General features: G+C 38.7%; 1 protein-coding gene and 1 long non-coding RNA gene across 2 annotated transcripts in view; both read right to left on the bottom strand.

Annotated features, from left to right (window-relative positions):
- LOC135209221 (uncharacterized) overlaps positions 1–9,432 on the bottom strand; it is a 37,763-nt gene extending 28,331 nt beyond the window's left edge. The window contains exons 1-2 of the mRNA XM_064241919.1: positions 9,424–9,432; positions 8,600–8,788 (exon numbers count right to left, since the gene is read on the bottom strand). Of these exons, the coding sequence (XP_064097989.1) occupies positions 8,600–8,788; positions 9,424–9,432 (198 nt within the window). The remainder of the gene's footprint in view (positions 1–8,599; positions 8,789–9,423) is intronic.
- Positions 9,433–11,103: 1,671 nt separating this feature from the next.
- On the bottom strand, positions 11,104–11,877 carry LOC135207260 (uncharacterized). Its single transcript, XR_010312946.1, has 3 exons — positions 11,471–11,877; positions 11,240–11,301; positions 11,104–11,131 (listed from the first exon to the last, which is right to left on the bottom strand). It is a non-coding gene; the product is annotated as an uncharacterized LOC135207260 (long non-coding RNA).
- Between the last annotated feature and the right edge of the window lie 512 nt (positions 11,878–12,389).

Genomic DNA, 12,389 nt, shown 5'->3' with positions numbered 1-12,389 from the left:
AAGCAACATTGGCTCTGGTCAGTCGTTGGATGGGTGGGGACCGCTCTCCTCGGCGTTGATTCCTTGGGAAAGGATCTTTACCATAATTTCCTCAGTCTACTCAGCTGTGAAATGAGTACCTATCCCTGATGGGGTAGGGTCCACTACGGGTTAAATAGCAAAAACTCAGCAATGATGGAAAGAAATGAAGGATTAAACGACAACGACGTAAATGGAACCTCTGGCAAACAGAGGAGCATCGTCCGGCAACCAGGTATTCAACCCAATTGAAGAAGGGGAAGACGGTCAGGTACTTGGAGGTCGTCATCCAGCAACTGATCACCACAACGACAGTAATCAACAGCCTGAGATTGGAGCTACAGAGGCAAAAAGGAAGAAATGGACAAGAGAAGAAAATAGGAAATATGGAGATGCTACATCAGAAGCAACCCGACGGAGAGAGGATATAGAAGAAGATTGGTAACATCTGGAATGAGAGGAATAACACCCCCCAAAACAGAGCAGAGGCTGGCAGACCAAGTAAGGAACATAAAGAAAAAGAACTGGCTCTCCCCAACAGAAAGAGAAGAACTGGAAAGGGAAATGTCACACGACAACGAATTACACGAAGACGAACTGAGACATGATGCCACAGAAGACGACAGGGAGGATGAGGGTATCAAACAACGACACACGAAGAAACACCGACGAAGTAACAGAGAGGACGGAATGGGCAGAAAAGATTAGACAATGGATGGAGCCAGATACAGAGAGAACACAGATCCCCTCCATGAAAGCCTACAACACCAAGAAATTAAGGGAGGAAAACAAGTGAGGTCAATGAAATAATGGGCATAATACACACCACCAGTATCACAGAAACAAATAACTTGACATATGCAGGAGCAAGATTAGTAGCAGAACTGATGGGAATTCGCAACAACCACACCACCAGTACAACCAACCCAACAGAAACCAAAACAGCAACCTCCTTGGAAAAGGCGCCTGGAAAAGCAAATCATGGTGATGAGATCTGACTTGAGTAAACTGAAAGAGATGGCAGAAAAAAGGCTAAGAAGCAAAAGAAAACAAGGGAGGAACTCAACGAGAAATACAAAGTACAAGAGAGGGGATTAAAACAACACAATAGAAGATGTAAAACAGAGGCTTAAGGCCAAAGCACATAAGATCCAACAGTACATGAACAGGAATAAGGGATACGAACAGAACAAACTATTCGGAAACCAATCAGAAAAGACTATACAGCCAACTAAGAGGGGAAGACAACCACCTAGAAATTCCTGAAGCGAACAAGTAAGAGACTCTGGGGAAAACATATGGAGCAATCCGGTATATCACACAAACATGCAACATGGCTCAGGAAGTAAACAAGGAAGAAGAAACAGGGAGAATAAAACAAAGATTCACAGAGATCACGACAGACACAGTCAGACACCAACTAAAGAAAATGCCAAACTGGAAAGCCCCAGGTCCCGATGAAGTCCATGGATACTGGCTCAAAAAAAACTTCAAGGCCCTACACCCACGAATAGCAGAACAACTCCAGCATTGTATCTCAAATCACCAAGCAACCAAATGGATGACCACAGGAAGAACATCCTTAGTACAAAAAGACAAGAGTAAGGGAAATATAGCCAGTAACTACAGGCCTATCACCTGCCTATCAATAAGTGGAAGTTACTAACAGGTATCATCAGTGAAAGGCTATACAACTACCTAGAGGAGACAAACACCATCCCCCACCACAGAAAGGCTGCAGAAGGAAGTGTAGGGGCACAAAAGACCAGCTCCTGATAGACAAAATGGTAATGAAGAACAGTAGGAGAAGGAAAACCAACCTAAGCATGGCATGGATAGACTATAAGAAAGCCTTCGACATGATACCCCACACATGGCTAATAGAATGCCTGAAAATATATGGGGCAGAGGAAAATACCATCAGCTTCCTCAAAAATACAATGCGCAACTGGAATACAATACTTACAAGCTCTGGAATAAGACTAGCAGAGGTTAATATCAGGAGAGGGATCTTCTTCGTAGTAGCCATGATTCCCATGACAAAAGTACTACAGAAGATGGATGCCGGGTACCAACTCAAGAAAAGAGGCAACAGAATCAACCATCTGATGTCATGGACGACATCAAGCTGTATGGTAAGAGCATCAAGGAAATAGATACCCTAATCCAGACTGTGAAGGATGTATCTGGGGACATCAGGATGAGTTTGGAATAGAAAATTGCGCCTTAGTCAACATACAAAAAGGCAAAGTAACGAGAACTGAAGGGATAAAGCTACCATATGGGAGCAACATCAAACACATAGATGAGACAGGATACAAATACCTGGGAATAATAGAAGGAGGAGATATAAAACACCAAGAGATGAAGGACACGATCAGGAAAGAATATATGCAGAGACTCAAGGCGATACTCAAGTCAAAACTCAACGCCGGAAATATGATAAAAGCCATAAACACATGGGCAGTGCCAGTAATCAGATACAGCGCAGGAATAGTGGAATGGACGAAGGCAGAACTCCGCAGCATAGATCAGAAACCAGGAAACATATGACAATACACAAAGCACTACACCCAAGAGCAAATACGGACAGACTATACATAACACGAAAGAAAGGAGGAGGAGAGGACTACTAAGTATAGAGGACTGCGTCAACATCGCAAAACAGAGCACTGGGGCAATATCTGAAAACCAGTGAAGACGAGTGGCTAAAGAGTGCATGGGAAGAAGGACTAATAAAAGCAGACGAAGACCCAGAAATATACAGAGACAGGAGAAAGACAAAAAGAACAGAGGACTGGCACAAACAAACCGATGCACGGACAATACATGAGACAGACTAAACAACTAGCCAGCGATGACAATTGGCAATGGCTACAGAGGGAGAGCTAAAGAAGGAAATGAAGAATGATAACAGCGGCACAAGATCAGGCCCTAAGAACCAGATATGTTCAAAGTACGATAGACGGAAATAACATCTCTCCCATATGTAGGAAGTGCAATACGAAAAGTGAAACCATAAACCACATAGCAAGTGAATGCCCGGCACTTGCACAGAACCAGTACAAAAAGAGGCATGGCTTCAGTAGCAAAAGCCCTCCACTGGAGCCTGTGCAAGAACATCAGCTACCTTGCAGTAATAAGTGGTATGAGCACAACCAATGAGGGAGTGATAGAAAACGATCAGGCAAAGATCCTCTGGGACTATGGTATCAGAACGGATAGGGTGATACGTTGCAAACAGACCAGACGTGACGTGATTGACACGGTCAAGAAGAAAGTATCACTCATTGATGTCGCAATACCATGGGACACCAGAGTTGAAGAGAAAGAGAGGGAAAAATTGGATAAGTATCAAGACCTGAAAATAGAAATAAGAAGGATATGGGATATGCCAGTGGAAATCGTACCCATAATCATAGAGCACTAGGCACGATCCCAAGATCCTGAAAAGGATCTAGAAAAACTAGAGGCTGAAATTAGCTCCAGGACTCATGCAGAAGAGTGATCCTAGAAACGGCACACATAGTAAGAAGAGTGATGGACTCCTAAGGAGGCAGGATGCAACCTGGAACCCCACACTCTAAATACCACCCAGTCGAATTGGAGGACTGTGATAGAGCAAAAAAAAAAAAAAAAAAAAAAAAAAAAAAAAAAAAAAAATAATAATAATAATATTGTTTCATACAAAATTATACCCAAATATTGAGTGAAACAAGTTAAGCAGAACACCATAAAAATCTGTGTTTTGCAATAAAGGTTAGAAGGAAAAATGTAATTGAATATGATATTTATTACATAAATAAGCCTTTAAAATGACGTAGTACCGTAGTTATAAACAACTGGTAAGAGAACAAGGCAATTCACGTAGATCGTAGGGCGTTTCCTTCGTTCTGCTTCGCTCGCTGTCTGTAAAGAAATATTCAGGAAGATTAGTATCTAAAAGTCATGGTCATTTATGTAGAAAAATATACCCATAGGAATAATAACCCACTTAAATTACCTTACAATTGAGCAACTGAGGTTTACATTAGTATCAGGAGGAAATTAAAAGGGCCGATACACCGAAACCAAACACCATCCTGAAATGAACGGTAAACCTAATATAAATTTGCTCGGTCGTAATATGGGAGACAATCCGTCATAAATATAACCACTCAAAACATTATGTATTAGACGATTCTCTTACCCAAGCGTTAACAAGGTGAAATTTATGAATAAGCTAGAGTTTACTAGTCAGAGAGCTAAATCACCTGTGACAAGAGAATACGATGTATAAAACATATTGACCACAAACAACTATAACGAATCTTCATAAGAAAAATGACAGACAGGAAAACTGAATAGGCAACACAACGGCAATGAGAGTTCGCAATGATAACCTTCAAAAAATAAGCCCTATAATATTCTTGGTACTCACCATTGTCGAACCATGCACAAAGGCGTTACAGATGGATTTTGGCAGATGTTCACAAGAGGGTGACGTAGACCAGGGATCCCAATAAAAGCCTTTAGCCTAAGACAGGCATGTCGGACGAATCAAAATTGTAGGAACCTTCCCAGGTGAGTGAGGTCTCTGCTCTCTTCTCTGCTGGTCTCTCTCTACGAGTCTCTCTCTGAGTCTGCCTGACAGCCGGGCTGCCTGGCTCCTCGTCGCCGTTTTCGCTCGAGTAAAGCATATGGAAGGAGGAGGAGTTAGCAAACTACCCATCTTTAAAGACTGGACGGCAGGAAAGACAGTTTGATGGTACCAAGAGTAGGGCAATTGAAATACCAAGTTCTTAATAATTACTAGTCTTTCCTGTCGCCATGTGAGAATATGAAATGTCTTGTACAGTCCAGGGGCGAAGATGGAATTTTTTCAGAAATGAAAAATTCCATCCTGAAACATATGTAACTGGACAATTGTAATAAAAAATACATTTAAGGAATGTAAAAATAATTAAATTAAATACAAGAAAATACAAATACTGAATAAAGATTAAAGCATTTGTCTTGTCATTTCTTGGCTTAATATAGCAGCCTTTCTTTTGGGCCTTAAGGACGAAGTAACAGAATTACAAATATCAGGAGTAGCTGAATTAGTACTTCCTGTGTTTTCTAGTATTGGAATAATATTATTTACATGCAACCTTGATGTCTGGCCTGTTTTTCCCTTCTTAATAACAGCATGGGTAACTTCACCCAAATCATTCTTAAAAACTTCTAGAATTATGCCCAGAGGATAATTATTCTTTTGGTATGTTCCTCCTTAATTAATACAACATCTCCAACCTTTAGTAATTTATGAGTAACGGGACGATACCGCCCCTTTCTGTCAACTGCTTGTTGAATCAGAGTACCTAGAAATTCATTATGATAGGTCTCTATTAATGTCTGCCTAATTTTACACAACTTTAGGTAATCTGAGAAATAGCTGGATTATCAGGGTCAAATTCTGGATCTTCAACTGAAAGAGGTTGAAGATTAGGGATAAGGTTTAGAGAAGTCAATTCATAGCCTCGCACGAGCTGTTCCGGCGTAATTGGTTCGGGCACGTGGTCAGTCTCAGCACGAACAGCTTCTTTGAAGGCTATAGGTCGTCGATTAATGAGATGCACAATATTACAGACAAGAATTCAAAGTCTACATACGTCAATACAAAATTCTTAATTGCTCCAAACATTAATCTTTTTACCATTTTTTACACAGACTTCTACTAATGATCCCAATTGACTGCGCCTTTGAAATATTGCTGAAAGGAGAGAGGTTTTACATTATTTCCTCAAAATATAATTTGCGTCTGAGGGTCACTAATGAAGGAAGTTATGGTATTAGCTCCTGCCACCAACTGAGTTCCAAGATCACTAATACAAAGTTGAGGAATCCCGTACTCAAGCATGTAGCTGAAATGCTCTTAAAAATTCTGCAACATGCAAACTCCTACAAATTTTGAGGTTAACTGCCCTAGACCAAGTACAGGTGATACATAGTAAACCAAACCTTATGGGTCTCTTTTCCATCCTTCGTATTGAAGGGTCCTAAATAATCCATAAATATGTTAGAACAAAAAGGAATCCGTAGGAGGATCTGCTCTGAAGTCTCTGTAAAAGTTCTGATTTAACCTTATATAACGATTATTAACCTACGACAATGAACACACTGTTTAAGAGCCCTTTTCACAACTGAGAAATGTTTAGGGATGTAATAATGCTTTTCTGAGCTCTGTTAATACAGAATAACATCCTGAATGTAATAATTTGAGGTGTGCATCCCAAATAATTAGTTTGGTCAAATGACTGTCTGGGTAATTTACACTTAAGCCATAATTCCATTTTTTGAATTTACTCTTAACTCTCAGAAGACCCTGTGAATCTAAAAATAAATTAAGTTGCGTTTATAATAGGAGGAATGTCTTTTCTGGAATTAAGACCATGCTGTAGGTAAGAATATACCTCAGGATAATGCTTCCTTTGTTCAGTGTTTAACAAGTAATTTATAGCCTGGGCAAAGTAATTAGCGACTGGTGAGCAAGCAATTTTTCGCTTTCAGCTTCACTTGTGCACCACTAAGAAAATTCTGCGAAAAATCAATACAAGTTTCCTGAAATTGGAATAATTATTAATATCAATCGGATTGTTAGCAACTTCAATAACCCGAGCTGTGGAAGGAGTTGCTTGAACCTCAGTGGGCATCTCAAATGCTGGTATAGTAGTTGACAATTCCTGGAACTTCATTTATACTTAAATCTGGTCCTGAAAAAAAAAAACACGAATTTGCAACTGGTTGTATGACACACATCTGGCGATTATGTCCGCAGGATTGTTTTTTCCTGAAATAAAGCAAAATTTTATAGGAACAGTTTCACACATTCTTTGTATATTATGAAGTCTGTTTACGACAATGGAGAATGTTTATTTAATTTGTCCAATTTCAAAGCAGCAGAGTTCAGCCAATGTAAGGCACACAGAGAATCAGTATATACGTAAATATTATTAACCTGCAAGGTTTTAAGCAAGCAGATCACAAATCTTTGTAAATATCAAGAGCACACTCAACACTTAAATGTATTGCGTTAAGTTCCAGAGAGGGCATGGATTTACTCTTGAGTTGCTTATTTACAAGTCGGTTTTTGGCATATAAAGCATAAGCGATTGGATTCAATATGCTGTAAATAGAGTACACAACCAAATATGTCCTTACTTGCATCTGAAAAAATATAAATACATAACTGCCATCTCGTGGACCAACACATCTAGCAATTTTTAAAGGAGGAGCTCTGTTGGTTTGCCCTGCAAATATTAATCCATTTCTCTCTGCAATTCTTGCGTTAATGGTTGATCCCAATGTAAATTCTTTTGACGCTGTAATTGATGCATGAACAATCTACAGCGGTTAAACAATGGCATATTAAAACCAAAAAGGTCAAACTGTGAAGCAATTGTTTTGTAAAAGAGACCTTTTAGTATTAGCATTGGGATCAAGAAAAATGGTTTAGTGAAAATTTCGTCGGAACATCGGTCCCAGTTTAAACCAAACAACTTGGTACGTAAAGGCGTAGCTGCACTCGGCTTCGCGGTCCACTTCATCCTGTAAAATCGAGTCATTAGTTACAACCTGCTGAACGTCCAAATTTTATAGGGATTGAATATGATTCGAAGCTGTTTATACGACCACTCTAACTCCTCTGAAGTATTGGCAGTAATAGCCCCATTGTCCATATAAATCATGGAATAGATAGATTTCTTTAAATCTGCTATTCGAGAATCCTCTGAAGGTTGTAACACAAGTATGTAATATAATGAAATCATTAATAAAAAGGGACTACATCTAAGGCCAAAAGGTAATCTTACATTCTTAAAAGCCAATAAGGAAAAATCACCTTGACTCACATTTTTGTACCAAAAAAATAACAACTTAGACTGATCAGTTTCTGTTTAAGGATAACATAATTAAAGGCTTTCTTAAGGTCAAATATGAGTAACTTTGGTCAAATCTAAGCTGTAAAAAGGAAGAGGACAAATTTAATTTTGGTTTAACGTAGGCCCTGAATACATGCACTGGTTATGTGACAATGATATACTATTAGAAGAATCCCTAAGGTTGGACAAAAATACAATCCTACATTTGGTACTATCCTTATCCAGTTTAAAGATAGGCATGTGTGGTACAAAAAAAGAACGTTGAGGGTTCTCACTTTTGAACACCTCTAAATCATAAATGGGTTCAATTATGCCTGCCTTCAATTGCTCCTTAATTGTTTGGTCAACGAGCTGCAAACGTTTCTGGATGTCGTTTAAGTCTCTTGAGATTAGACCTTAATATCAACTTAGATAGATTTTCATCTTTGAAAGTAATGAGAAACTTTCCCATTCCACAACAAGGGAAACGATAATACGTCCATCAGACTCCCTACAACGGAGGGTTTTGATGGTAATTCGACCAACTGGTTGTTAAGTTCAATACTTTCATCATTGTAGAAATTCTGATCGTAATTTAAGTAATAATTACATTCAGACTCTAGAAGTTGATCAGTGCCTGTTTGCAGTGGTTTCTCCATAAGCATACCTCTTTCATTTATTACAGAAAATGAACAGTTTACTTCAAAGTTAGTATTAATGTCATCATCGGCAAAAATATCAACTTTAGAGTTCAGCAAAAAGGAACTACTCTGGATATGAATAGCAGAACTACACTCAAATGGGTTACTAACAGCCGAGGTTTGCACTCGCGTATCAGCTAAATTATCAATATTCTTAATCATTAAATCAATGCTACCACAGCAAAATACCTGCATGACATTCAGTATACATCGATGAATTTATTCCTCAAAAACTGTATCTGTACCTGCAATACAATAAGCGAAGTCTGTACCTACAAAATGAGCTGAACATTATCAATTTCATGAGAAAATTTATGAAGGAATTGATCAGCTAGTTTAACACCTTGTGCCTGAAATTTATCAACTAATCTACCAAGCAGAGGTAATTTCAATGCTACATTAATGTTTGGTACAACCAAGCAATAAATTATAAAGGATTTATCTCCGATCGTAACAGGAACTTCAACAATTTCAGTAAAATACTCCTTGTTGCCATTAAACCCATTAACTGTTAGCTTTACTTTAGAGTTAATGATTTTAAGATTATTCTCCTCCGCCAGTTTCTTAGTGACAAACGTGCTCTGCGAACCACTGTCCTTCAGTCCCCCCAACTTTAAATGAAAAGGTGGGTAAAATGGAATCACCATGACAAGTAGGAAGGACGGCAACACCGCTGCTTATTTGAGGAGAAGTTTCCACCTTGGATTTGCCGTTATTAATATTGTTAGAGTTTCTGCCTGGTGACGGACTCCTATCACACAGGTAAGTCATATGCCAGCTGTTACAATTTGAACAGCGTCTCTTGAATTTAAAACGGCACTTACCGGAAACATGGTTAAACTGGCCGCATTTTACACATCCATTTCTAGATTTTAAAATATGCACTTTATCTGTAGGAGAAAGAAAATTAGGGCACTTATGAATAAAGTGAAATTTATCAGTATTTCCAACCGCAGAACACAAGGAACATTGAGGCGAAGACCTGTCTTTATCATATGTTACTGCTTCCGCAGCCATGCTGGTAGTTCTCTCTTTACGAAGAGGGAGTGTTAATGTCTTGACAGGTGAAGCTTTACATTTCAAGCTTTCAACACCTTTCCCGTCTTTTTCGTACCTTTCGCAAGCTGCAAAGAAATGTGAAATAATGTCATTTAAGGAAGGATGAGTCTTTCCTGCAATATTAATAAGATGACGCTGAAAGCGACCATTTAAGCCGTGCCAAGCAAAATATCTGACAAATTCATCCGCTTCAATGTTAAAAGTCTTGACTGCTTCGCATACTGATCGGAGGATGGAAGTAAATATGAAGGGATCATCACTCTCTAGACTTAACTCCGTTAATTTTCTTAATTGCATTGTTTTTTACAAACCTCCTTAGAAGCAAAGGCGGAAATCAATAGTTCTTTGGCATCTACATAACGCTGTTTTATCAGCTTCCAGAGAACTTAATAAAGTCTTTGCTCGACCGTCTACCTGTTGCTTCAGCAATAAAAGTAATCTCTGTCTGGATACTGAAATGCATTAGTTGTAGCCTCAAACTCTGCTATAAATTTCAAGAAAATCTTCTCCTTCTTTGCTTGTAAACTTAGGAAGAGGAGCTGTTGGCTGTTTCAGTAAACTGCGGGCCACGTCGGGAATATTATTAGAATCATTCTTACTCCTTGAAATCTCAAGTAATGGTAGACAATGCTCAATTTTGTCTAGATAATCCTGGCAACTTGTTAATTCTGGCTCTAACTCTGCTTCATCAGATATGTCAGGAAATTTCTTCAAGAGGATTTTATCATCTAGCTCTGACAACTTGTTTCTATAATTAACAAGAAGACCTTTAATAGCTAACTTTTCTTCTTGTGTAAGGGCAGAATAGGTGTCAAGACCTATTGAATTGTTCGGTGACTTTTCTCCGAATGACTTTTCGTTGTCCGATCAGTACCTGTAAGTTAGCCATTATACAAAAGTATAACAAATGCAAACCAATAAAATGTTAATTTTCTGAAAAGGAAAATTATATTTATTTCAATAAAATGTTAATATCCTGGAAAGGAAAATATCAATGTCCTACAAATAGAAATATGAGAGACTATTGGGAGCCCCAGTCGTGGTCAATTCTCTACTGGATCATCTGCACCATCATTAAGCACCTTTCTTCGTGTTGCCCCACGTTGGGCGCCATAAGCAGAACACCATAAAAATCTGTGTTTTGAAATAAAGGTTAGAAGGAAAAATGTAATTGAATATGATATATTACATAATAAGCCTTTAAAATGACGTAGTACCGTAGTTATAAACAACTGGTAAGAGAACAAGGCAATTCACGTAGATCGTAGGGCGTTTCCTTCGTTCTGCTTCGCTCGCTGTCTGTAAAGAAATATTCAGGAAGATTAGTATCTAAAAGTCATGGTCATTTATGTAGAAAAATATACCCATAGGAATAATAACCCACTTAAAATTACCTTTACAATTGAGCAACTGAGGTTTACATTAGTATCGGAAGGAAATAAAAGGGCCGATACACCGAAACCAAACACCATCCTGAAATGAACGGTAAACCTAATATAAATTTGCTCGGTCGTAATATGGGAGACAATCCGTCATAAATATAACCACTCAAAACATTAATGTATTAGACGATTCTCTTACCCAAGCGTTAACAAGGTGAATTTATGAATAAGCTAGAGTTACTAGTCCGAAAGCTAAATCACCTGAAAGGACAAGAGAATACGATGTATAAAACATATTGACCACAAACAACTATAACGAATCTTCATAAGAAAAAAATGACAGACAGGAAAACTTGAATAGGCAACACAAGGCAATGAGAGTTCGCAATGATAACCTTAAAAATAAGCCCTATATATTCTTGGTACTCACCATTGTCGAACCATGCACAAAGGCGTTACAGATGGATTTTGGCAGATGTTCACAAGAGGGTGACGTAGACCAGGGATCCCAATAAAAGCCTTTAGCCTAAGACAGGCATGTCGGACGAATCAAAATTGTAGGAACCTTCCCAGGTGAGTGAGGTCTCTGCTCTCTTCTCTCTGTGTCTCTCTCTACGAGTCTCTCTCTGAGTCTGCCTGACAGCCGGGCTGCCTGGCTCCTCGTCGCCGTTTTCGCTCGAGTAAAGCATATGGAAGGAGGAGGAGTTAGCAAACTACCCATCTTTAAAGACTGGACGGCAGGAAAGACAGTTTGATGGTACCAAGAGTAGGGCAATTGAAATACCAAGTTCTTAATAATTACTAGTCTTTCCTGTCGCCATGTGAGAATATGAAATGTCTTGTACACAAGTGGCACCAACATGAAGCGCTCGGTTTCAGCTTTGAAATTCTCTTTTACTGACTCTAATACCTTCTCTTCCTTTGAAAGGCAGATTCATAGCGATTCTTGGTGGTTAAGCCTCACTTTTATTTCTTTATCGGGTCTGGGATAGACAAGGGCATGATGCTGTTCGCTCCATTGACTTTTGCACTTACAAAAAGGCTACTTATTTTTGTTATTTGTTGGACCTCCGGTATGTTGCCACTGTTAACAAAAAATGAATAATTTTGAACGTTTCATCCGGGAGGCCACTTCTAATTCGTATTAAATATAGCATTTGTTTTCAAATACAGCACTGAAGAAACTTGATTAAAAATTACATTCATCTAATACTCATTCTTTCAAAATAATCCTTTTCGATTACATTAAAGTGGGCCGTTGGTTTCCCTATCCTTCGGATTCCCATTGAGGAGACCCAACAAAACAACGACTCCAGCTGAGATTAAGATGAGAAGAAGAAGATGCTCAT

The sequence above is a fragment of the Macrobrachium nipponense genome, chromosome 11 (genome assembly GCF_015104395.2).
Source record: "Macrobrachium nipponense isolate FS-2020 chromosome 11, ASM1510439v2, whole genome shotgun sequence".
Taxonomy (NCBI): Eukaryota; Metazoa; Arthropoda; class Malacostraca; order Decapoda; family Palaemonidae; genus Macrobrachium; species Macrobrachium nipponense.
The sequence above is the reverse complement of the archived record's forward strand: the minus strand, read 5'-3'. Positions and strand labels throughout refer to the sequence as shown.